Source organism: Lytechinus variegatus, chromosome 10, assembly GCF_018143015.1.
Source record: "Lytechinus variegatus isolate NC3 chromosome 10, Lvar_3.0, whole genome shotgun sequence".
In the NCBI taxonomy this organism is placed as follows: Eukaryota; Metazoa; Echinodermata; class Echinoidea; order Temnopleuroida; family Toxopneustidae; genus Lytechinus; species Lytechinus variegatus.
Genome location: NC_054749.1, coordinates 21,718,026 through 21,745,957, shown reverse-complemented (window position 1 = coordinate 21,745,957; position 27,932 = coordinate 21,718,026). Strand labels below are relative to the sequence as shown.

Below are 27,932 nucleotides of genomic sequence, written 5' to 3'. Positions count from 1 at the left end.
ATTTTTAGAGTGTGGCCAAGTAACTAATAAACTATACATAAATCTATATAAATCAATTATTCATTTTTCCACTTCACAGAAAGAAATATAATACATAAAATAAAGAAATTTTTAAAAACGCTCGCAAATCCCCCCCCCCCCCAATACACACACATGCACTCACACATAATGGCTTCAGTGTCAGAAGTGTTTACCCAGAGTTGCCAATCCTTACGGAATACTGTATTAATGAGATGTGTTCTAATGTAAATTCAGTGTTTACTTCCCGATTGAATGACTAAGCGAAAAACTTTTGTTAACATGTTTTGTCTCGTAAGAAAACATTTGGCTCAGCCGTTTGGTTATTCACATTGTAATTTCTTATCTGATTATTCTGTACTGGTTGGCATCTCTGTTTACCTACCCTCCCCCTTCCCCATAAACACACCTCTTTCCCCACCCCCTCTCTTACCCCATCAACAAGCTCAATCCAACTTCCAGCCAATCAGAATGCACTACTGATGATGATGTCATATCCCGGTATTAGCAGCTGAGCTAGCCTCATTAGCGAGATCTCTGAAAATGTAAGTAGATTGTTCTTTACTTCGATTTTTGGTAATTTCGAGAAAAAAAATCTAAATTTTTAGTTGAATGTCATACGTCTCCCCTTTCTTGCAAGAATGTGTTATTTAAAAAATCAAACCATGCTTGTAATAACTATTCCGAAAATCGGAGGTTAGATCTACATCACTCATCAGTAGTCCCTATCATAGTAATTCATGTACGGTATTGGCTTGGTGAATGGGCCAACTTTCCGCCCGGCGTAGCGCGAAGCGAGGCCCAGGGCCCATCAGTCACCCGTATTGCGAGGACTGGTATACTAATACTATACTAACTTGGCACTAACACTACGAACGTGTCTATGCAGTGGATATTTTAGTTGTCAGTTAACATCGCATCATAGCGGGAATAATGGTAGCCAAAACTCATTCCGCTACTCACCAGGGGCTGTAGAGGTCATTTTATCTTTAAAATATTTTATCTCTTAAAATGAAATTGGTATATGGTATTCTGAGATGACATTTTATCTCCGAGATAAAATTTTCAATTTTATAAAATTTTCAATTTATCTTGCATATAAATTTTATCTCGCGTAACTATAGATGATACGCAACAGAACAGTGCTTGCGTAGACATACCAATCGTGTATCTGAGTATTGCAACGCGGATGATGTGCTTGCGCTCATATTACTTTGAGGAAAAAAATAAAATAAACTTAAAAGAGGGTAGGGGCTATTTTAACTTCGCGACGTTGATTTCACCAATATTTCTATTTGAATTAACCCCAAATTTTGACGTAGAAATTAAGAAAAAAATATATATTTATTGAGAATAACACCTTAACGTTATTTCTGTACAATCAGACTGTATTCCATAGGATATGTCTTGACTAATATTGTCATTGAAATGATGCTTGAAAAGATGCGATGAAGACTTCGAAAAAAAGATGAGAGTATTGTCCTTTTTGTTAAAAAGAAATCTCTGTAAAGACGCGCGAGCGAATAAATTAACGTAATCTGTCCCCTTTGACACACACCTCCTGGCGGAATGGATTTCAATTGGTTGAGTGACACGAGAGAGCTATAAAAGCGCATTTCTAATTTAATATTGATTAAAAAGCAGGTGTGTCTTACAGAGATAAAATGGAGATAAAATTGTTCTCAAAATACCATTTCGGAGAGATTTTAAGGGTATTTTATCTCACTGATTTTAACGGAGATAAAATATTTTATTTTATCTGAGATGAAATGGATCTCAGAATACCACTCCAGGGCTTTTTCATGTAACGGGCGTTCCATTTTAAATTTTTATATATTTTTATTTATAAAAAACACATAAAAAAAATTGCTTACCTAGGCTAGGCTGGGAAAGTGACTTCGCATGTCTCTTCCATGGAAATAAAAGGAAGATTGTTGGTGGCGCTAATACAATTCACCTTAATTCAGCTCGTCGGTATTTAAAGGGGTAGGCCTAGTTCACCTTGAAGAAAACTTTGTTGTAAAAATAGCAGAAAAAATATTGGTGAAGGTTTGAGGAAAATCTGTTAGGCCCTATAGAGTAAGAAAGTTATTAGATTTCAAAGTTGTGAATTTGTGATGTCATAAACGAGCAGCTGCCCGATGAGTTATGTAATATGAAATGCATGAATTTCAAATTTTGTATGGTTCCTGATGGCTTAATTGATCGGGTGTGAAATCTCTTGCCTTGTCTTTCCACAATAATTATTGATTATTATGGCATATGAACATCAAGATTGAATTTTGCCTGGACCTGCAGGTGCAATACACCGGGTGAACACCCTACTCTGACGAATAGTGTATTGGTTTTAACGTGCATAGATTGTGACCCTCCTGTACACGGGACTAACATTTGCGTCCTTTCCGATGGACGGAGTGTTTTCCAACTGCATTCACACCTGAACTGAATACAGTGGTGAGGCACACTAACACACAACGCTATAGCATCAGATTTTTTTGTCAGATTTGTCTATTGATATATAAAAGATACAGTGAAAACCATTTTCAATTTTCTGAGAAAAAAGCATTTCATTGATTTTTTTACCATTCGCTTTGTAGGAATGCTGCTCGTGTATGACGTCACAAATCAAATAATTGAAATTCTTTTTAATTGAAAACTTTAATTATTTGATGAATTTTTCTCAAACCTTCAGCAATATATTTTTTTTCTGCTATTTTTACAATAAACTTTTTGTCAGGGTGAACTTCCCCTTTAATAACTAGAAAAGGTCTTACCCAGGAGCTCACCATGCATGAGACCAATAGCTTCAATCTCTTTATTTTGGTTGTTCCGCTGAACTGCGTTGGCTCCACTCACCCATACATAGACTGAAGAGTTGTTGGCTCGTACGTACAGCCAACGCATTAGCAGTAATGTTAGATCTAACATTCGGTGGAAACTCGATCTTCAGATTTTTTTTTTTGTCACATCAAAGAGAAAGTATGTTCAAACTTACGAAAATTTAAAAATTCAGAAATATCGTACCTTAAACCGCAGTTACCCCTAATTCCTTTCAAATGATGATCGAAACATAGTCATCTTCGATCCTTCTGTTGGTCAACGTAAGTTGCCATCTTGCATGACATCATCATCCTTACAGACGTATGTACCTTTTGCTATATATATCGCGATTTGTGCCGCTGCTTTGCGCTTGTAGATGTATGTACGTTCGGAACTTGTTGCTTGCATTGATTGGCCAGGATATCGAAAATTTAATCGGAAATCCTTGATAAAGCACAACACCTTGAATACAACTCACAGCTGCCATTTTTTTCCTCTACGGGAGAAAATAAAAAAATAAGGAATAAATCATCGGTAACGTATATTTTTGTTTTCTTAGAACTTATAAAATATCAAAAGAAAGATTAGAGTCTAACAAAAATAATGGGCCTTCGTTCAAGATAATATAATGTCATTTAGAATTCAAGAAAAATAAAAATCTGAACAAAGCCCGTCCTCCAAATGGGTGACCTGATTACATATGCAGCCTGCACTAACACACTACCGTCGGTGAATGGGGATGATTACAAAATGTCAGAAATTGTTTTAAAAAAATCCCCAGAAATTACGGTTATTCCTGTCTAACCGTGCATTTACTCATACTCATGGAACTAGGGTAGATTGTGGTCACAATAACTTGGAAAGAAAATTGTGAAAACAGAAATTATGCACTTACCACCATATGGATGAAGGTCTATCGTGTGGCAGTATCCTGACATCAAGGCACAGACTGGAAGCTCAAAAAACGAAAAGTTCTGTCGTAATACCTCTCCTAATTCTTTCAAAATTCATAACAAAATGGCTGATCGAGACTGGGGTAGAAGGAGAGATTTTTCGATTTTTTTTTGAGGTTCCAGTCTGTGCCTTGATGTCAGGATACTGCCACACGATAGACATTTATCCATATAATTTCTGTTTTAACAATTTTATTTCCAAGTTATTGTTACCACAATCTACCCTAGTCTGTAAGTATGAGTAAATGCAGGGTGAGCTCCTGGGCTCCCTGGGTTAGAAAAAGTCTAGATCTAGATTCAATGTACATGCAAATTCCCATCTATATGTAGGCACCAATAAATGCAATAACTTAAAAAATGTATATATTTTTGCTGACGATGATACTTATTGGAAAACATTCAAAGCGATGACAAATTTAACAAAGAAAATTCTACATGCCTTGAACAAAGCCAGCACTGCTACTGATCGTTTTTTCAACAAAAAATTCCACCGAATTCTTAAGACTGGGCACTTTCCCGACTTCGCATAATGCTTTGCATCGATTTTCATGTAAAATAGTTTTTGTGCCTAGTCTTTGGTATTTTCTATGTAGTGTCTTTGATATGAAGATAAATCACGTGCCCTCTTTAGGCCAAAAAATGATTTTGTCGATGATCTACGGGCATTCACATGAAGATCAAGACACAATACAATTTCTTTGGAACAAAATGCAAAGAGAATTCAGCAAAGGTACCTCAGATGGTTCGGTAAGTGTCATAGCACAATGTGAACATTTATATTTTAGTGTTTGTATCTTTTAATTGGGCAAACTCCCATGAGAGAGTTACATGTGTCGCGTGCATTTGATATTCCTTCGCACGCAATATTTAATGAACCCATGGGTGGGGCGTAGGAGGCTCCTAGAGAGCACTCACACTAGTACGAGGTTAGTACTATGCTATACTGACCTCGTACACCGAACTGCGTTTGGTCCTGGATTGCTAAGTAGTCAGCAAACATTGCTTCATTCAGAAGTAATATTTACCGAAACTCATTCTCGTTACTCACCAGGGCTCTTTCAAGTGAGTAGCCATACAATTGTAATTTTAATTTAAATTTATAAATCAAAATCGTATAAAAAAGAGCAAATTCGCTTACCTTGGCCTGGAAAGTGATTTCACATATTTCTTCTCCGAAAATAAAGGAAGCCCGGCCCTTGAGTTCCTAGAGAGTAAAAATCATTAACATGTGCTTACTTTCCACGGAGCCAGAGATTGCATCCAATTCATGTGCGTGTACCGCAAAAAAAAACTGAAATTTTTTACCCTGAGATTTATACTTCGAAGACCAGCCTTCATTTCCGACATTTATTATATTACGAAAAGAATTCTTTTAAAAAAAAAGAGAAAAATATGAAAAGATGGGGGAAACTTACCATGATGTTTATGCCGCCATCTTGTTCTTTTTGTTTTCCCCAAGTTACAAGACGCATATCATAGGATATACGTCTTTGTAAATTTACTCTCATTAATATTGTTGTCTCAATAATTATTATAATTACAACAGATCATATCAAATTTATGAAACATATCACAAACATGTTTCCATCGCACAATAGTGAAAACTCTGCGTTGTATATTTCCGAGGTTTGCCGTAGATGTACAAAGCAACCACAAGAATTTTTACCAATCAAAATCAGCGGAGTAATCAGCACTCGGTCAAAGTGACGAGTGGAGCGAACTGTTTGTGTTAGATATGCACTTGACATTCACTGCAATGCAAAAATCTACGTCCAGCTGATCTGCCCACATGATCGCTCGCGCAACTGAAGTACCTAGTATTATAGACCCATTTTCCATATCCTGGCTACTCATACTCTCGACCGGGACTAACATAGACATTTCCGGGGCTTTTCCTGGGGATTTTTTTATATATATTTTTTTTTCAGAAACAGATCCATGTCTAAGGATTATTCACTGAAAAAATTGGACCCATCGCTAAGGATTTCTTGCAATAGCAAGACCCATGTCTGAGGATTGTTTTTGCAAAAAAACCCCACTGGAGCAGCACATCCCCACATGTGGTATACATGTGGTATACATGCGTGTACCCCCCCCCTCCCACCTCCTGTACAAACTGTAGTGTTGTTAGGAGGCAGCACACTTCGGTTCATGACATTGGATTCTAAAGGTAAGCCCAATATGCCCACTGCTTTTTCAAATATCGTGATCAGGAACGGCTGTATTTCTGTTCCGCTCTCTCGATGTTGTTGTTCAAGTTCTCAGTCAGACAGAGTTAGCGACCAAAAGACTTGGCAGCTCACTGTTTGTTTGTCGCATCTTCGCATGATTTGGTTCCTATATTCAGACCATATCAAAATTACCTTTACTTTCATTGGGTAAAGTACCACCTAGGGCTGTTATCGTTGAGAAAATTCTCTGTCGATATCATGCTAAAAATATCTTTGTCCCTACATAATAGCGGGTATTATCAACAAGGAAAGAAAGGTTATCGATATCGCTAAGTGGCAAAAAACAATTGATTATCAACAAGACTAGCGATAAAGACGTAATCATTTACAGTCCTAGTACCACACCTCACTCAAATCGGACCCTAAATACATAGTGTTGAGACAAAAAGTACATCCTTTAAAGTATTTTAGTTTTTTTACCTTTGCAAATTAACCGTTTACACATAGTTTTCCAAGTGTAATATATACCTTTTTAAAATTATTTTAGTGTTTTTGACACTCTTCTTATGTTCTGTACATAAAGGTATTCTATTTATGTGTTTTTTTGGTCAGGCATGGTATTCACCCATCAATGGAAGTGGCCCTCCAGGGGTCCCCGTACCATCTGTGAGTGCCCCCTGGGACTAAAGCTGGGGTAATAATAGCAGGGCCTACTAGAACAGTTTTCAGAACTGAAATGGCTACCCTGGGCAAATATGCCATCATTTTTATTCCAGTTCAGCAACAAGTCTTATCAATGAGCCTTGTCATCTTCACTCAATAGTATACATGTATCTTTGTGTGTTATTGTGGTCGCATATTCCCTACATAAGGTTAGACAGTGTGTCATCCAAGTTTTAAATCTGGTTTAGTCTTCAACTACAGGGGTGGCTGGATTCGCATAGCATTCAGAGATCACCCGTCACCCTCTGGTTTCACTTTACTTAATTCGGTGCTTCTTACTTTCTCAATCCTACTCTCCTCCACCACTTCCTTCTTCCATGTCTTCCTATGTCGCCCCCTTCCCCTCTGACCAGTCAAATCGTATTAGAGCGAGCTTCTCAATATGCGGTCAACACATTTACATGACCTATGAGGTCAGCACTATTGCATTTTGACTCATGACAATTTGATGTGGGTATTGTATGTTTCAGTTTTACATCATTTATTTTTTTTATTTATTTATTAAAATATCTTTATACAGGATAACAAGGCTCAGATTAACTGTTTTTGAGCCTGGTCCTGTTGACCTAAAAATAACAATATATACATAATAGATAAAAGAGTAACTTGGGTTCTGTACAAGGAATGGGTGAGTTCAATAACATTTAAAATCAGAATTATCACTAATACAAAATTGTTAAAAGATAATATACACTACCAGTCACAACTCCCAGACTCACCACTACCTGCCTCAGCCAGAGAACAATAGAATCAGTGGACCAAATCCATTGCTCTCCGGCCGATACAGGCAATAGTGATTCAAAGAATGATGACCGGTACTGTATTCATTTTTTTGTCTCACCTGCGAAACAAAGTGAGACTATAGGCGCCGCTTTTCCGACGGCGGCGGCGTCAACATCAAATCTTAACCTGAGGTTAAGTTTTTGAAATGACATCATAACTTAGAAAGTATATGGACCTAGTTAATAAAACTTGGCCATAAGGTTAATCAAGTATTACTGAACATCCTATTAGAGTTTCATGTCACATGACCAAGGTCAAAGGTCATTTAGGGTCAATGAACTTAGACCATGTTGGAGGTATCAATATCGAAATCTTAACCTGAGGTTAAGTTTTTGAAATGTCATCATAACTTAGAAAATATATGGACCTAGTTCATGAAACTTGGACATAAGGTTAATCAAGTATCACTGAACATCCTGCATGAGTTTCACGTCACATGACCGAGGTCAAAGGTCATTTAGGGTCAATGAACTTTGGCCGAATTGGGGATATCTGTTGAATTCCCATCATAACTTTGAAAGTTTATGGATCTGATTCATGAAACTTGGACATAATAGTAATCAAGCATCACTGAACATTTTGTGCAAGTTTCAGGTCTCATGATTAAGGTCAAAGGTCATTTAGGGTCAATGAACTTTGGCCGAATCGGGGGTATCTGTTGAATTACCATCATAACTTTGAAAGTTTATTGGTCTAGTTTATTAAACTTGGACATTAGAGTAATCAAGTATCACTGAACATCCTGTGCGCGTTTCAGGTCACATACCAAGGTCAAAGGTCAATGAACTTTGGCCGAATTGGGTGTATCTGTTGAATTCCCATCCTAACTTTGAAAGTTTATGGATCTGATTCATGAAACTTGTACATAAGAGTAATCAAGTATCACTGAACATCCTGTTCAAGTTTCAGGTCACATGATCAAGGTCAAAGGTCATGTAAGGTCAATGAACTTTGGCCATGTTGGGGTTTTTTGTTGAATAACCATCATATCTCTGTAAGTTTATTGGTCTAGTTCATAAAAAGTGGACATAAGAGTAACCATGTATCACTGAACATCTTGTGCGAGTTAGAGTAGTATTCAAAGTCAGCACTGCTGCTATATTGAACCGCGTGATGCAGGTGAGACGGCCAGAGGCATTCCACTTGTTTTATTATTGAATATTTATCTACATTGATGTTGCTGATATCTGTACTTATGCTTCAAATAATATATTTTACTTCTCTTTTGCAGATCCAATTTCTGTTTTGTGAAGTTTTATTTTAAGAAAAATCCACTGTCAAGAAAACAGGAAGATCCAGCTCCTTCATAAAAAAAATGGATTGGTAAGTGATGTTCTAATTTTGATAATACTTTAAGCTTCCCTCCCTTAGTAAAATAAATCTAGCAAGAAAACCCAAGTTTTTTTTATAGACCTCCCCTTTTCTTCTCTGCAGCTAAAGCCTGCTTATTGACAAGTTTGCGCTAAAAGTACTTGTATTTTAATTAAATATGTTTTTATTATTGTATGTTGATGACTATGATTAACTTTGGATATAAAGCATAGAACATTTTTCAATTTTATTTCTAAAGGGTTGTATTGTAAATTGTAGGCTACTGTATTTTTTAATATCAATTTTGATAACAATCAAGGAGCTTAACACGTGGTAGGAGAAAGCAACCTTCTTCCGTGATAACCTGCGAGGATTGCCAGCCGTCTGAGGATGATGGACCCATACCAGGGCTACTGGTCAAGGATACACTGACCGTTGTAACACCCAGCGGAGAATGTAAGATTGAACTGTGCCTTGGGGATATCACCAAGCTCCCTCAACAGGACAAGGTGGATGTCATTCTCATCTCTGCATATGGAGGTACAGTTCAATAATTCAGTGCTATGAGCACTTTACCTACTACCCTCTAAAACCAGTGGTCCAGTGCATAAAAGTTATTATCATTGTAACTTTACCATCCATTGGTAACTACCATGGCATCAAAGCTCAACAGCCAATCAGAATCAGTGATTCCAGGGAAATTACCAATGAATGACAAAGTTACTATAATAGTAACTTTCATGCAACTGGCCCCAGGGGGTCCCTGGACTAAAAGTAGTAGTCATTGGGTTCAAGCAAAAATTTATGTTTTTATTTTGAAGGGCCACTTTCCCATGTAATAATACAAAGTGAGGTGGTCTGATTTGGCTGCTCTCACTCCCAATATGAATGTACAGTCCGACCTTTCTTATCCAGCCTCCCCTTATTCGGATCTTTCTATTATCCGGATGCGCATTTGCCAAGATTTTTTTTGTTCAATCTCATGCATGGCGAGATAAGATTTTAATCTAAAATCAAAATTCCTATGCAAACTCAGTTTGATAACATACATTTTCCAATATAGTCTACCTACAACCACATTATTTTCGAATGAAAATATCTTACCAAAATTACTGACGCTAGACCTCGTCTTGCATTCTGGACAGCACCATTTATCATCTTTGAGCTGGCTTCAGTCAGTATAACAATAGCTGGCTTTGCGAAGCTGCAATGATCCAATTTTCAAACTTAGTTTTGAGTAATTCTCTTTATTTTGAGGTAGAGTCGATGTATTCATCAATCATTTCTGCAAATATATTATCCAAGAGTTTTGGCAACCAATCGATTTCAAAGAAAACTGCGTATAATATGCACTGTCAGCAGTGAAATACTGTCTGTGTATGCCCACTACAATAGATTACGTGTAGCTACCATTGGGAGGCAGCGGCGTGTATATGATATTGGTTCTCCCAGATCCGGATAAGTCCCTTATCTGGATTGATGCTGGTCCCAACGTGTGCAGATAAGAGAGGTTGGACTGTACATAGCAGAATAATTGGAAGCAGAGAGAGGGAAATGAATTCCCTTTATAATGCGATGGAAGATACAGTATTGGTTTGTAAGTAGTTTGTTTTAATCTTATGAATATTGAAGAATGAGTCTGTAAAAATAGTACTAAGCAAATATTTAACACCACCTTTTCTACAGGTTGCTACAGTAAAGGTGTGGGTGTGATGGGCGCCCTCTACAGGCAGATGGACATGGATGTGTATCAGCTTGCCAAGTCTCACAAGGAGGAAGACCTTCAAGATCTTTATTCCTGCTGGTGGACCAAACCTCTACCAGAACACCTGCCTTATAAGAGACTGCTATGCTTTGAGACCAGAGGCAGTACAACCTTCTCAGGGGTCACGTAAGTGAGCCTTGTTCTTGTGTCAAGACTTTGATCATTTTATAACAGGAGTGGTGCATGATAAATTTTAATCGCCCTGGGGTGATTGGTGATGTTTTGAATGCTTCAAGTAGATGGTATTTGAAAGTGAATGAGGGATAGGGACAAAATGGGTAAATGATTGTTCAAATATTTGTTCATTTGTATATATGTACTTTCAATGGTTTTCAGAGGAAAGGGGAGGGTATGCGCCCCTTTTGCCCTCCCCCCACTAAATTCACCTGTATATAACTTTGGCTCTTCATTATCATCATCGTCATCATTTATCCACCCACCATTATGATCATCATCATTATTCATCCATAATCGTCAACATCACCATCGTCATCATCATACCTATGGACGCTTCTGAACGCAGTCTAAGACTCTATATGCAGCTTCAAATTCTCTTCTTTAGGTTGGCCGGATCATGTCCTGGTGGGTCAGCGTCAAATTTGTACTGTTCCAAGGTTTCCTCATTCTTCTTCATTGTACTGTAATATATATTCTTTGTTGTGTTATAATTTCAGGGGCTATGATCTCAACAGAGGAGCGAAAGGACGCCCCTCGGAGCTGGTATCCCATGCATTCCGGTGCCTGGTTCCAATCCTCAACAATCAAGATGGAACGGTCATCACACCGTTACTCAATTCTGGTAGTCAGGTATGTTTAATGATGTGTATTAGTAATGATGGTCAAAAAAGAGTTGCAAAGATATGTTAATATATTGTCATGTGTGTTTATAAAAACAAATCTAAATTGAAGTTTGTGGCTATATCATTTTTTTTTAACTCTTATCTTTATTGTTTGAACCTAAGATATCAAATCAAACAATGTGTATAAGGCCTGAGTCATAATTTTTTTAAACTAGTGCCTACAGATGATTTTTTTTTGGGGTGGAGATTGGCGAACCTCTGAAATAAAGAAATGCATGAGAAATTCTGTCCCACCTGAGACTTTGAAAATTAATGAGTTTAAGTTCTAAATTTGCTTACACATATACAATTTTTCTGAAATTCAAGCCTTGATCAACCAAGTGGAACTACTGAATGGTAAGGTGAAGGGATATTCAAGAATGCCAACAATCATGATGCCATTATACCTTCAAAATCTGATCGTCATTAGGGTTGCGATGAGTGTGGAATGCTGCACAGGATGGTAAACAATGCCATCATTCATGATACCTCTCTCTCTTCTAAAATTTGATAATTATATAGGGATGTGATTAGTGTGAGATACTGCAAGGGATGGTGAAGAATGCCCTCAATTCTGATGCCATTATCTCTTTCAAAATTTAAATGTCATTAAGGGGAGAGATGAGTGTAAGATGCTGCAAGGGAGAGTGTAGAATACCATCAATTCTGATGCCATTATCTCTCAAAATTTGATCGCCATATACAGTTGCAATGAGCATAATGCACATACCAGCACACACTATGTAAGCTGATGCGATGCTTTTTTTTCAATAAATCACATTTTGCATTAAATGCGAAAGTTCCAAGAAGTAAGATTATTTCAATATAAATTTGGCTTAATGTTACGAATAATAAAATCAAAATTTTGCTTTGCGGCAAGTTGGTTGGAGTAAAGTCTGAATCGGCTTCAATTCGCAGCCGATGACGACGTCATTACAATGTCAATTTGAAGTTTCTTTTATTTCTGTAGGGAGGCTCAAACTAGACTGGATTTTTCAGTAGTCCTTCTACTATTCTGAACTTTGATTGTTAAGATTTTATTGTTTGCAATGTCCATATCAAATGTTATTACAATTTCTTTGAAATTCAGATTGCAACTAATTGCATTGTGTGCGCTGGGTTTAAGATGCTGCGAGGGTATGGTGCATTGTGCCATCTATCTTGATTACATTTTCTTTGAAAATTTGATTGCCATAGGCTGCAATTCGTGTCAGATGCTGCAAGGAAAAGTAAAGAATGCCATCAATCATGCCATTAACTCTTCAAAATTTGTGGAGCGTTGTGGCTCAGTAGATTAGTCTTCTGACTTTGAAACAGGGTTGTGGGTTTGAATCCCAGCCATGGCGTAATTTCCTTCAGCAAGAAATTTATCCACATTGTGCTGCACTCAACCCAGGTGAGGTGAATGGGTACTCGGCAGGATTAATTCCTTGAATGCATGAGCGCTGAAAGGCAGCTCGAGCTAAAGCCGGGATAATAATAATAACAACGCGCCTCAGAATAGAATATTTCTAGATAGATGTATAAATGCCTATTATTAATATTGTCAAAGGCTGCCATTAGTGTGAGATGCTGCAAGTGAGAATGAAGTATGCTATCAGTCATGATACCATTATCTCTTCAAAAATTTGAAGGGTTGCGATGAGTGTGAGATGCTGCAAGGGATGGTAGAGAATGCTGTCAACTGGATGAAAGCCGGTCTTCCTCTCCGTCTCCTGAAGATAGTGATTTACTCTAAGGTGATGAGCAGAACTACTGCATCAATGATCCTACAGAGAGCCGATGGAACTGAGATCCTTGATCTATTTTCTCAACTCAAACAGAGACTAGAAACCAAAAGTCCCATTCCAAAGGTATGATAATATTTTTTTTTTGTGGGGGGGGTGATTTACTTTAAGAATGAAACAACATTGGTTTTTAATTGCAGTGTTTTATTCTTTAAGTACAGGAATCATACAATACATGAAATGTAATAGAATTTTTTACTTAAATAAAAAAAGTATTCACTTGATATCCAATCAATCATAAAAGCATCCACCTTTTACGTATATCAACTGATAATTCTTCAAAAATTAAAGAAGCAAATTCAGACCTACTTTGAATTCACATCACAGTTCATCTCTGTATTCCTCTCATCCCTTTGTCTAATTCTATTGTACCAATCCTTGGTATTGACTATTTGACAATTCTTTTGGCATACTTTATTTTGCATACATGCAGTTTGCTGTTCCACTTATTTGTATATTTTACATCTCATTGTCTCCATGTCATTTACTATTTATTCCGCTTCCATTGCCATTCTTTCCATTTGTCTCTTAATCTCATTCTCTCCTCATTATTTCTGTTTATATATCTTCTTTTCTTTTCATCTGTCCTTCTCTTTATCTCTCTTTTCTCCCCATCTCTATCTCATTCCTGATGCCTTTTTTTTATTTACATGTCCACCACTCATTCTTTCTATACTTCCCTCCAATATCCTTCTCTCCCCTCTAATCGAATGTTATACATATCTCAATTATTCACCTTTGACCCCCAGGAAGTGAAGCTAGACTATGATATCTATCTCTCCTTTGAGGCTCTATACAGACCGCTCTGCAAACCATCAAACCTGATATTCAAATGTTATACCTATCTCAACTATTCACCTTTGACCCCAGGAAGTGAAGCTAGACTATGATATCTACCTCTCCTTCAGTCCCAAAGACCAATCCACGGTAGACTCTATACAGACTGCTCTGCGAACCATCAAACCTGACATCCGTATCTACTTATCGAATCAAAAGCTTGATGAGGATGCCATCTGGCAGAATGATATCTATGCAGTCATGACCAAAAGTGCTCGAGTCATCACAGGTAAACACAGGAGCCCGTATTCTGAAGTCGGGTTTAACTTAAACTCAGGTTTAAAGTTGTATGGCGAGCCAATTGTTACATAAATCACTAACAGTAGAGATATCATACTTCAGCTCATTTGGCTCTCAAATTATTCATAATTGCTTAGGAAGTATAAAAAGATTATTGGCTTCACCATCAATGAATCAGGAAAGAGCACAGTAAACATAAGAAACATACAACTTAATAACAAATTTGATACTTATGGCTTCCCATACTTAACCACAACTTTAAACCTGAGTTTAACTTAAACCCGACTTCAGAATTTGGGCCAGGAAGTCCATCTTGCTTTAGAGTTGGTTTTGACTTTTGATAAATAAAGAGAAGAAAATCAATTAGGGGGTAAGAGAAATACTTTTCCGATGTGGATTTGTCAAGCATTGGGTTTTCCGACTTTATGATGTCATATGTGAGGAGCACCCAAAAATTTCTTTTAACATTATTGCCATAAAATGATTTTCCTGAGAAAATTGCTATCCAACACAACTTTTTTTAAATGTTGCATAGAGTTTGTAAGTAAAGACTCTGATTATGTATTACAGATGCAGAGCTGCCAAGTAGTACTGATTTTCAGTATTTAGGACTGAAAAAATGAGAAGAATACTGATAGTTTCATGTAAAATACTGGTTTCTTAAGTTTCAGCTTTACATGTGGTCCTATGGTATTCTTTGAAAATACTGATTTCCTCACCGAAATACTGATTTTCAGTTTTAAAAATACTGAAATGTTCTTTTTCTGGTTGGCAGCTCTGCAGATGATATACATTGCTCTTTTCTTGGCATATCTGTATTGCATCTCTGTCAGGTTCAGGAGTTTTTCAAGAAGACCTGAGTTCATCTGTCTTACATAAAACAAACATTAGATCATCCGTGACTTCTATCAACATTATGAATATCTGTTTCCATCTAGTTAATATCTGCTTCCATTTATCGAATATCTGTGTCCATTGTTTGAATATCTGTTTCCATCTTAATTTCATAGTCTTAAGTCCAAACTACCTCGGCTCACCGGACTGCCTTGAGCAGTACAATATTGCCCTATGCTGTAACAGACAATCCTACCGAGACATATTAGCTCCATTCTACATCGCTACTGTGACGTTACCAACATACATGGGCTTAGTCCAGTACTCAGATTGTAGGTGAGCAGAAATCAGGGGCCCGTTGCAGAAAGAGTTGCAATCAATCGCAACTCTAAAAATCATGCGCAACTTGATTTTCAACCAATCAACAGCGCGCATTTGGGACTTGCGTTTGATTTTTTGACTTGCGTTTAAACACAACTCTTTCTGCAACGGGCCCCAGAGCTACCAATTTGTAGGATTTTTTAGGGGAAAGTGACAATAATTAGGATTTTCTCCTAGAAATAGGATATTAGAAAATAGTGAGAATGATGATTATTGGTATATTTTTCAGAATTATGTAGAAAAATAGGATAAAAAGAAATTAGGAATAGGATTTTTTCCAATTAAGGTTGGCAGCTCTTAGAAATGAATTAACTTCAGGGTCACGTGTCATAAAGACTTGTTATGATAACGAATGCACAATATCTGTAACAAGTTTACTATTGGCCAATCACGTTGAATAATTTTAGTTGCTTGAAACTGTTTTTGCAAGTGTGTTATTATGAAAAGTTTTATAAAACAGACCCCAAATCTGTCAATCTTTTAATTGCTATGGGCTTTGTATTACAGGAATTCGGGGAATGATTATTGATGTGACTGAGATTTGTAGGCAAGCAGAAATATATTGTTAACTTCAATCTTTCATTTGGGGATTTATATATAAAGTTACTTGAAGTAAATTTCACTGGATGATATGCCCTCAGCCGGAGAGTCTTGGCCTATCAGATACATAGGAATTCAGTAGCTTTTTGTCAGTTGTAAGTAAGTGAAAATCGCTGACAAAATTCCTTCTGAAATGTTCAACTGGTTCTCTAATTCATATGATCTTGTGAAGCCCCTTATGATGTCTCATGTAAGTTACTTAACCCATAATTTCCTTCAAAACTGGTGGCCTTTTATTTTTTTTATTATGATAACAAGTATTTGAATGTAACATTATTAGTCATTATATTCATGATTTTAGTAATCATAGAAAGATCACTCCCATGTGGAGAAAGAATTTTTTAGGTATTCGATGGGAGGGTACCCAGTTATAAAGTTGCCCTTAACTTTATTTATACAGCTTTATGAAATCGCCCCATCCATCAAAATGTTTTTCCAAAATTGTGAGTTTGGGGCTGAAGAAACAAATTCTAAAACTATATGCAGTTCGTATTCCAACTCTTTAAGTAAATCAGGGGTTTCATCAACATTTTTCTATTCAACAAGTTTTTGGATCTGACAACTTTCCTTGAGTTGGATTGGCTGAGAAGCATTGTCACTATAGTAATTGTTGGAATAAACACACTTTTTCATATCATATGTCAGACAAGTTCTTTCATGAAATCCTTCCAAGGCTTAGATTAATCCAAGGCAATGCCATGTTAATTGATCTCAACATCCCTCTCATTGGACTTGGAGATCTACATTGAGTATATTGCCTTTTTTAGATTTTATTATCCATTTGAGCTGTAATTCAGAAATGTGCCCTATGGAATATTAGCCTTGCCATGAAGATGTTGGAATTTTTGACATGTACATAGATAATTTAGAGGGAAATTAAAAGAAAATTGTCAGCCAGAGCTTGAATACTTATGATTGCATAGGCTTTTAGAAATAACACATGTAAACCTTGATAGTGTTTCATAAAGCTGTTGATAAAGTTACACACGACTGGAACCTGTTCTTTGGCGCTAAATCAGTACATAAAGATACATGTATATCATTTACCACAAGAAATGATCACCAGTCGTCCGTAAAGTCATTCATAACTTACAAACAATTTTATTTATGAAACGGGACCCTGGTTGAGCAACATCTCACTTATTCCAATATCTGCTCTTTCCTGTAGAGATGATCCTGAGGTGCAAATCACCAACACTTGCCAGCAGCTGATCAAATCTCTACCGCCCTCCACCCAGGAGAGTAGCCCAGAGGATGGTACAACCACCACCATTGCGCAGGAGATTGAGGATGATGAGCCGTTCTGTTATGATGTCTTTGTATCCTACTCTCACTGCGACTCGGAGGCTGCCAATTACATCGTTGGTGTTCTTAAAGAGCTGGACCCTACTTTGAGGGTATTCTATGACATCCAGGAGCTGAAGACGGGTAAGGATGGGTAGCATTGAGTCCAGCCTACACTATGCAATCCATTGCAATCCAAATTTCAAAGAAATTGTAATAACATTTTATATGAACGTTCCAAACAATAAAATTTCAGTGAACAGAGTTCAGAATAGTGGTAGGAGTAACCGAAATCAAATTTTAGTCAAGTCTAAGCATCCTTGTAGGAATAAAAGCAAATTGTAACACCATCATCATTGGCTGCGACTTGAAGCGGATTTGGATATTACTCTGTCCACAGGGTGTGCCGCAGAGTAAAATTATGACTTCTTAATCCTAACATTAGGTCAAACTTCAAATGAAATAATTTTGCTGCTTGGAACTTTCATATGTAATTCGAAATGCGATTTATTAAAATCTTGTGTCTTATCAGCTCGCATATTGTGCACTGGGCTTTAGACCTAAATTGCAACTTGATCTACACCCACTTTGTCTAATTTCAATTGATGCCATCCCACATGGTCTAATCTTACTACATATTATAACCAATTTAACTAACTAATTGCCATTTATGCCATTTACCATTTAATTAATATCCAGTCAGGCCATAGCCATTTCGTCTAATAACCAAGTGGTGTAACGCCCCTTAATATTTACGATTGATGAACTATTAAAAATCAAATTTTTATTCGACAAAGTGCAAAATAGTTGATAATATATAGCATTTATGAGGCGCTAGTTATCTAGTCGCCTATACAATGGCGTTACTCCGGCTGTAGCTCCAGCTGCTAAAGGCCCTTGGTGCATTCAAGGAATTAATTCTGCCGGGTACCCATTTACCTCACCTGGGGTGAGACTCACCTGTGGGTAAAGTTCTTGCTGAAGGAAAACACACTGGCTGGGATTCGAATTTGTGTCCCTTTTATTGAAAGACGAGAGTTGTAACCACTAGACCACAATGCCCCCACAGACCATCATGGAGTGGAAATTACAAGTGAAAATAAGAACCCTGTAAATTAAAGGACAAGTCCACCCCAACAAAAAATTGATTGGAATAAAAAGAGAAATATCCAACAAACATAACACTGAAAATTTCATCAAAATCAGATGTAAAGTAAGAAAGTTATGACATTTAAATTTTTTTTTTGATTTCATGAAACAGTTATATGCACATCCTGATCGGTATGCAAATGAAGAGACTGATGACGTCATCCACTCACTATTTCTTTTGAATTTTATTGTATGAAATATGAAATATTCGAATTTTCTCCTGATTGTCAAGTGAAACAATGATTTATTCCCCCTGACCATGTGGAATAAGAATTGTTCAATACTATATGGTTCAGTCAAGTGGGTCCTTATTGTCAAATCTGTAAAAAATGAAATATTATATTATTCAAACAATAAAAACAAAAGAAATAGTGAGTGAGGGACTTCATCGACTGTCTCATTTGCATGTCACTGGGTTGTGCATATCAATGTTCTGTGAAAAATAAACGAACTTTAAAATGTCATAGCTTTCTTATTTTACATCCGATTGTGATGAAATTTTCAGTCTTATGCTAACTTCATTTTTCTCTATTTAAATCAACATTTTTCTTGGGTGGACTTGACCTTTAAGATAAAATGAATTAAACAGCATTGATTGAGCAATTGATGTAGAATGATTATATAAACTTTTCCTGAATGGATTATTCATCTTTCAGGTCATGCATGGCAGCAGACATTATATCACTCTATAGATGGTTCTCGGTCTATGTTGGCTGTGCTGTCCAATAACTATCTAAGATCAGCTGTGTGTCAGGAAGAATATAGCCTTGCTCAGATGAAACACCTGGCCCAGGTAATTATGATATTATCATACTCGTTATTATAGATAATTGATTATTATTATTATTATGATATCACATTCAGTAGACCTACAATAATGTTGGTTAATTACATCATATTGTTTTGGGTTTATATGGTTACTGATCTATTCAAAAAACAAAATCTATGATGTAGTAAACATAAATTTCAATTGTATGATGAATGATCTCAGAATGGGCTCCAACTTAACCGTATAAAAAACCCACAAAAGTGTTTGTACGCATGCATAAATCATATGTAGCAAACAAATCTGTTAATGTGTGTATGCTAAGTGATTACTAAAATAAGCATGACCTGTTTGCCAGATGTTGGTCTTTTCCCAAGCAATACCGATATTCAACATTTGCTTACTTATCACTGTTGGCTGTCTGCAGTGTGATTGTTTATCAGCTATGATATCATTATTATACAATGTTAGGCTTACTTGTATGTAAATGAACCTGATCTAGATCTTCACTTAGTTTAGTTTAGCAACTTCTTATTTGGTGACGTTTCATAAAAAAACTTAATTATGACATAGGTGATACTGGGTTGAAAGTAATTAATTTGGGATATCAATAGTCATAGCAAAATAGCAGAGTTATCAAATTCAGAGATATTCCCTGTTACTATTATTAAGAACTGATCATCATTTTCTAATTTTTACACAGTGTAGTTTATGCTCATGGTGTGGGTTGATTGTCAATTAGATTTTAATTGTTGCGATAAACTCAAATTCAATTGTAACTTTCTTGTAATGCACCATAAAAATAGATGATTTGTAGGTCTCTTAAAAAGTTGAATAATGATTTTGTTTTAAAAACAGGACAAGCTGAAGCTAATACCTCTGCGCATAGAAGAACTTGAGAAAGAAGAGAGCTCATTTACAGAGGTTGCCATGGTAACAGCCACACCCGATGTCTTCAAAGTTGCTGCTGATACCGTTTGCCATAGTCTTGTTTCATGGCTACATGGCAAGACAGGGGCCAAATCAGATTCTGTGGAAGGTCTTTCTAATCTCCTTGCTGAAGCTGCTGTAAGCCTATCATCCAATTACCTATTTATTTGATTTTTTTCTTCAACCCCCCCCCCCCACTTTCTCTCTCTCCCTCTCATTGTCCTTACCAAACAATAATACCAAAGACAAAAATATGAAAATTGCTACTGGTATAAAGGCTAATATTCAAAGCTGAATCTTCTAAGCTAGTCTTTCTGCCTAGATCTAGAATTTTATTAGCCGAAATTTACAAAGATTGTGTTGAATTAGTGGTGTGAAACAACCGTTTATAGGCCTATGGATATTTTTTATGCTTAATTTATCAGGTACAGTCACTGTAAATATGTCCAGCGACAAAAGTTCATTTAAATCATTGAAGCGAACTAAATTTATTGTAATCTGTGATCTAATTTATGCTCAAACTATAGCAACAAAATTAATTTAACTCCCTTCGAAAAAAAAGAATGTTCCGATATTCTTAGACCCTATCATGACACATCTGTACCTGGTAATACAAGAGTAATAAATGCATAAAATCTCCATAATTCATGGTACCAAACTACAGGTGCAATACAACGTTTGTAAATTTGGATCATCCTTTTATCACTGCAGGTGTCAGATAGACTTAACATAGAAAACTTGATGGAAGTTCATCGAAAGAAGACCTTCAAAAATGAATACAAGACGGTATCACTGCCTCTCAAGGATGTGTTCCCTCCAAAGTGCTTCATCTCAGAAATGGACGAAGACAAAGCAAAATACCACGAGGTCACAGGCGAGGTCATCCTCAGCTTCCACCCTCATGATGAAAAATTTGCACTCTCTTTCAAGAGTCTCTTGGAATGGGCGGCCCCCAAGGTGGTGGTCTTGGTTGATGCACCCAGTGATCAGGAACGACTTCATCAGCTGGACAATGCAAGGCATATCGTAGCATTCCTCTCGCCCCATTACGTGGAGTCACCCAAGCATGTCGAGGAGTTCCACATCGCCCTATGGAGACAGAGGGTTAGTCCAGTTCAGGCACCACTTCTACTCCCAGTCAAGGTATATAAGATAATCCTTGTTTCCATTTGGGAATGACTAATCAAGTGTTCATATTATTTTACTTGTGAGATAATTTGGATTGTTCCTTGTAAAGATTGTGCAGATTGACATTGATCACACTGAAGAGTGGGAATGGCCTTATGGACCATTAAATGAATTGTAACATTCTAAAAAAAATTCTCTTTGTTCTTAATTTTTTTATTCATTGCCATCCAGAAATTAATTTGATACATTGTTTGAATTATCTGTAAAAATACAAATTATGAAATTAAATAAACTATTTCCCCTTTCTCAATCATTCCTTGTTGTTGTGATACATGTAGGTTCTCAAGTTAGCATGGAAACCCACATACTTTCAGCTGGTTGGAAGCATGATAGACCTTTGGGATGCCATGTGGCCCTCTCTGGATACCAGCTTCCCTAGGACTGGCTGGCTGAGATCTGAGGAGCTTCTGGTTTCCAGGAGTACCTCCTTGGCTCTGATGGAGCTGGGAAGGATCACTATAGAGATCATACAGACAGCAAAGTAAGTAGGGGATTGCATAGGTTTAAAATGAGTTGATGGGGAAGGGTAGCATGGTCAATTTCTTGTTTGCCATGTGGCTCTTGCTTGATACCAGCTTCCCTAGGACTTGCATGCTGAGATCGGAGGAGCTTCAGGTCTCGAGGAAATTGAAGTTTATTACATCATGTTTGAAAGTTGCTGGCATGGAAATAGACCTGTGAATTATAGATGAAATGTCTTGAGTGATTTTCTGTATATCGTGTTTTGTGTCATCTTCTGGAATATTTCTATTATGGCATAATATTCATTGAATAAATATAAGGAAATTTTCATGTATTATGCTTCTTTCAAGAAACATGAAAAAATAAAATTATTAATATAAAAAATATCAAAAGTAATTAAAAAAGCATCATGGACTTCAATAATAGAAGGTCATTTTATAAATTTTTACACAGTATATTTTTCCTCTTTCATGATGAAGTTTACTCCTATAATCATTTCCCCTTCTTTTAACAGGAATTTACCTGAGGAGACAGAGCTCAAAGTTAGACCAGCCCTTCTCAACCCAGTCCAAGTAAAAGCTGAGATTAAGGCCCTGGCCCAAGCTACTAAGAAACATACTTGGGTGAGTGAGAAAAATAAAACAATGATGAAATCTTTTCTTCTATTGCTATAGTCTTTATATAGTTTATTGGTCTAAGGCACTAGATGGGGAATCAAAAGGTTCAGAAAACAGAAACTTGTCAACGACCGACATTCTAGGACTGTGAATTTTATTCTCAAAATAATGTGGTTGATAAATTTCATAACGTGGCAGGGGTGATCTCCCCCCCCCCCCGAAAAGTGGGTTATATAATGAGTCAGATTAGATTGAATGTCTGGGACTTTGTTGAATGCTGGAAGTATCCAATTAAAAGCAAAAGAAAAAAAATAGCACTGAGGAAATGGATCTATACATTCCAATGCTATAGCCGCATGTGGAAGGACAGTGGTGGTATGGTATATTCTTTGATGCTCTAAGCAATAGGGGAGACCAGGGTTAGTTGGAACATGGGGTAAGTTGGAACATTGTAATTTTCTATTAATGCCTGTAAAGTAAATTTCTGCAATACTGCCCTCAATTTATTGCTATTAATAATACAACAGTTGTATCAATAACAATAAATTGAGGGCAGTATTGCAGAAATTTACTTTACAGGCATTAAAGAAAATTACAATGTTTCAACTTACCCCATGTTCCAACTAACCCCGGTCTCCCCTATAGATAGAGCCTAAAACCGATTTTATTATCATAATTATTTAGAAAGATAACACAATTGTGTATGCTTACTTGTAGACAATGCATTATAAACCCACAAACCATGCATAACCATGCCCCATAAGTATGACAATATAATTCCTGGTTCTCTCTTAAACATAAAGGCCTGTATTCTCTAAAGAGGTTTCAATTGTCCCATGGTTCAAAACCATGAACTAGGCAGATTTTTAAGCATAATTTTGCTTATTTTATCGTGTACACAAAGTTAAATCCAATTAAATGCGTGCTTTCGGCAAAGTGCGCTTAAAATTTAGCGTGTTAATCAAATAAATCTGCATAGTCCATGGTTTTCTACCATAGTATAATCAAAACCTCTTTTGAGAATACAGGTCGTGGTGTTGTATATATTTCAATTCAGAAAGGTTTGGATTTCATAGTATTTGCTACAAGAATATATATGAATTTGTATTGGGATTTTATTCTGATGTCAACACAAGGGGCCCGTTGCATAAAACTTTTTACCTGAGAAAACTCAGGTTGTTTTTACCAGAGTTTTTTGCCCTGTGTTAAAATCAATGGCAGAAATCAGACTAACCTTAGTTTTCAGTTTTTACCAGAGTTTTCTCAGGTAAAAAATTTTATGCAACAGGCCCAAGATGTTACATTTGCTTTGTACACGTTTTTAGGGCTTTGACAGCAACCATAAAATGTAGCTTTTTCCCCCTTCTGAATTTTATTCCATCCAGGGTCACAGGTCAAGTGATAGCACCCTCATGGACTGTACTTGCATTGTTTGTCAACGGACGCAAAAATTATTCAAGAACGCTAAGATATCAACCTGAAAATGTATGGAAAGTATAGTGAATTCTTAGGAGTTGGTTTATATTCAGTCAATTTATATTCGAGTCACCTCACATTTGAAGGCACTAATTAGGAAAAAAGTTAATTTAATACTTCTGTAAAATGCTAAATCGAAGGCAGCCGAAATGTGTCAAAGTCCAATGAATTTGCCAATTTTATGATCACTTGCTTTTAGTGATCTTTCAAACATCTACAAATCCTGATTATCTAATTCATTGTTCAAAATTTCACTCTTCTCTTTCTTTTCTTCTGCTTCCTTTACACTGACTGGAGTTACAAACTAACACCAGCACTCGAAATAAATTTGCATAAATATTTTCTGAGGTCAATCCCAGCATCAGCCTCATTTCAAGTACATTAGATGATAAAGTGATACAGTATGCACGATACAAGAACAGGATATATTATTGTTGTTGTTATGTTTGTGCCAAGCTGGTTAACGCACAATCTTATCCATTTTGCAATTTTTCCCCCTGTACAAAGGCATCTGTTAATGTCTGCATAAATTTCACTCATTTGACTCTAGACAATGCACATAAACGTTACTACAGCACTTAAGTACTGAGTTTTAAAAGCAAAACTTAAATTTTTAATTGAAATATTGCAGAAAAGAATGTGCCTATTTAGACCTTGAGAGCCTTCTATCATTTATAATGTTTTCTAATTTTTTATATCAGAAGAATGAAGATTTTTTATGGAAAGGCTTCTATTTTAAAGGCTGTGCACAAAGAAATATGATCAGATTTTTGTAAAAGCATGAAAGTATATATACATATATATATTTATGGTATGAAAACCATTTTTAGGAGTTGGGAAGTCCTTTCACATCAAAGTATGATTTTTATATTGTATTACATTATTACCATGTACTTGGAGATGAACGTATTATTTTATTAAGTCCACCACTCCACAGCTTAGAGACTGTCGAAGTAACTATTTTGAAGGTTTATGTGACTCTTCTCTGGAATTATTCCTGAAATATTTGAAGGAAATAACAATGCCTGATTGGAATTTCATAACTGAACCTATTATCTGCTTGTTGATAGATTCTTGCCAGTAGTTTTGTGTATAACCCTGTCTTTCATAAAATCCTTGATTCCAATTTACTGAATGTTTTGTATTTTTATATGATAACATTTTTAGTGTGATGTGTTGTGTATAGCTATCTAGCTGTGATGTACAGTATAAAGTATATTAGCAGGATTTGTACTAGTACTTTTGACCTAGAGGTTTTGAGAATGTTTCATTTTAATCCTTTGAATTTTGTTGTTTTAATGTACATGTATCTCTTTTTACCAGGTTGTCAATGTCAGTTAATGTTAACCATTCTTTGTTCCCTTCCAAGAGGAAAATGATACCCCCACCCCTTGCAATAAATTATTTTGCTATTACTTTTCTCATTCACTCCAACATACTCTCCTATACCAGGGAGTAGAGTTTGGCTCTGTATTCGTCATTCACCTCTGGCATAGGTTTACCTACTTGTTCAATATCAGCGAGTTTTATTTTACATAACTTTATCAGAATATGTAAAAATTAAGTAAAAAAAAATACTGTTCCTAGTGAGATTTCTATTTTATTAGAAGTCAGGAATGAAAGGAGCAAAATTCTGCCCTCAGTAATCTGGGGAGCGTTTCATCAACATTTTTCATGTGATAAGTTATCAGATCCGACAGCCCCCCCCCCCTTGTTAAACGTTGGGCATGATAGACATTTTTCATGTGATAAGTTATCAGATCCGACAGCTTCCTTCCCCCCCCCCCCCCCCCCCGAGTTAGATTGCCCGAGACACCCAGTTCCTTTGGTAACTGTCAGATAAAACAGGACTTGTCGCATAAAACGTCCTTCCAAGGAACACTCCCCTGAACTTGATTGTGAAGAGGCAATAGGTGGCTTTATTTGTCTCTCCATTTCATCATCCCTTGTTGGGAAGGGGGGGGGGGGCATGTCTGTGTAGGGGGAACTGTAAACTTCCAAGATCCTGGCCCTAAAACAGGTTGCTGCGTGTACCTTGTTAAGCGTAGGGCATGAAGTCATCATATTGAAAATTCCTGATTGACTTTGCTACACATGCAGCCACCATTCAGCTATCCTGCATCATTTCCCCTTTTCCTTCTGTTAGTTACAGAATTGCTGCGATATAAAGGCCACAATCTTCTACAATTTTTGTATAATTATTATTATAGGTTGGAATGAAACTTGTATTGACCCTCACTGCCCTTAAAACAAGTGCAAGTGCAAGACATAATTTTAACGTTGTACGTTTGTAGCAGAAAGCTTTCTTTTTATTTTACTCTTCAACTTTGTCAACAGAAGTATCAAAATATTGTTTGAATGATCTAAATGCCTGTTATCAGTAGTGTACGTAGAAAGGAGTGAGGAGTACAGTCTGACTGAGCCAAATTAAACGGATTAAAGAATTTGATTGTATACACTGAAAGTAGTCATCCTGCAAGGGTATGTGCAAATGTAATACAAATTTGATTTAGGGTATATTATGCAGATTACTTATTAGTATAGAATTTCAGTCATAACCATAATTCAATTTTTTTGAAACATTGATGGTCTCATAAACACAAGTTTGAAAAAATGATAAGTGGAAAATGAAAGGTTAATTTTTTCATGTGATAGTCCTGGATAGGAACAGATGTATTTAGTGCATTTTTTTTTTGTTATATATGTAGTATGATTATTAATGTATTTCTCTATACCTCTTGAACTGTATAGAAATGTATGCAATATATGCAATCTTGTATTGTCAATAAAGTGTGAATTTCATTTATAAATAATCTTTCCTGTTGTGATTTTCTATTTGTAGTATGAACACTTTGTTTTTGTAATATTCTAGAATTTTCAATTTAAGATCATATTGGTAATTTCCCTGGATAAAATTTTTGTATTGGCTTTCAAAGTTGACAGGTTTGTGATAAGGAAATGAGCCTGAAAGTAACCATCATAAAAAATTCTGCTTACTGAGTGCAAAATATGGGTTGACTAATGAAGATATCAAGACAGATGGAATATGTAGAATTATCATTGTTTTGATAGTGAAAAACAACTTTGCACACATCAATGACAAAAACCTTGAATGAAAAACAAAAGTGATTGTCATATCATCAGCTCATTAATTTGCATACATCTTACGTTAGATCACAATTTCATAGAATGCAAAGATTCCAAATGTTCTTAGTCATTTTTTCATCCCAATTTTGATTATTCATGTTTTGTTTTGCATGCTTGATGTTACCCTATTAAGTAAACTTAAATAAAAATGTGATCAACTGGGTGGTATAGTGAACAGCGTGAACAAGCTTTATAACTTGCATAATATGTTACTTGAGTTAACACACAGCTAAAATGCTCATAATTCTGTATAATGAAAACAGTTTTTAACAGTTTTACAACTAACAAGCTTAAGAGCCACACCCACCATACAAATTGTATCCAAGTAGAAAACTTGTTAGAATCAACATCCAAATGATTCAACCAATGGGAGCACTCCTAAGTTCAAAAAAGGAGATCAGGGTCCCGTCTTACAAAGAGTTACGATTGACGTAATCAAACTCAACCCTGTGGAATCCATCAATGTCATAGGCCCGAATTCACAAAGGTAGTTTTAAAAACCCACGATTGAATCCATGGTTTATGCAGATTTCCTTATAAATTACGCGTAATTGAACGCGTGTATGAACAATGTCCAATGCTGATGGGCGCTTTTGTCACAGTGCGCCAAATTGCCGCCTGTGACCATTGTTAGATATGCTATTTTATTCGGGAGTCCACTGTTTGAAGAGTGGACTCATTATTAAAAACGGTGGACTCGTGAATAAAATTGCGTGGATAACCATGGCAACAAGCGTCAATTTGGCGCACTGTGACAAAAGCGCGCATCAGCATTGGACATTGTTTATACGTGCTCAATTAAGCGTAATTTATACAGGAAATCTGCATAAACCATGGACTCAACCATGGGT

The 27,932-nt window shown here is 36.3% G+C and overlaps 1 protein-coding gene across 2 annotated transcripts; it reads left to right on the top strand.

Moving 5' to 3' along the window:
* The first annotated feature begins 174 nt into the window (after window positions 1-174).
* Window positions 175-27,611, top strand: LOC121422541. 2 transcript variants are annotated; one of them, XM_041617680.1, is made up of 15 exons: window positions 175-563; window positions 8,700-8,791; window positions 9,099-9,319; window positions 10,466-10,670; window positions 11,219-11,351; window positions 13,018-13,236; window positions 14,041-14,236; window positions 15,258-15,417; window positions 17,231-17,490; window positions 19,152-19,288; window positions 20,120-20,329; window positions 20,903-21,334; window positions 21,658-21,860; window positions 22,356-22,464; window positions 23,844-27,611. In XM_041617680.1, exons 2-15 carry the CDS (start codon window positions 8,784-8,786, stop codon window positions 23,937-23,939), a joined length of 2,589 nt encoding a protein of 862 aa, XP_041473614.1. In that variant the 5' UTR covers window positions 175-563; window positions 8,700-8,783; the 3' UTR covers window positions 23,940-27,611. The 2 variants fall into 2 exon arrangements, with proteins under 2 accessions (XP_041473614.1, XP_041473615.1); XM_041617681.1 differs by lacking the exon at window positions 175-563 and adding an exon at window positions 6,612-6,628.
* The last annotated feature ends 321 nt before the right edge of the window (window positions 27,612-27,932 follow it).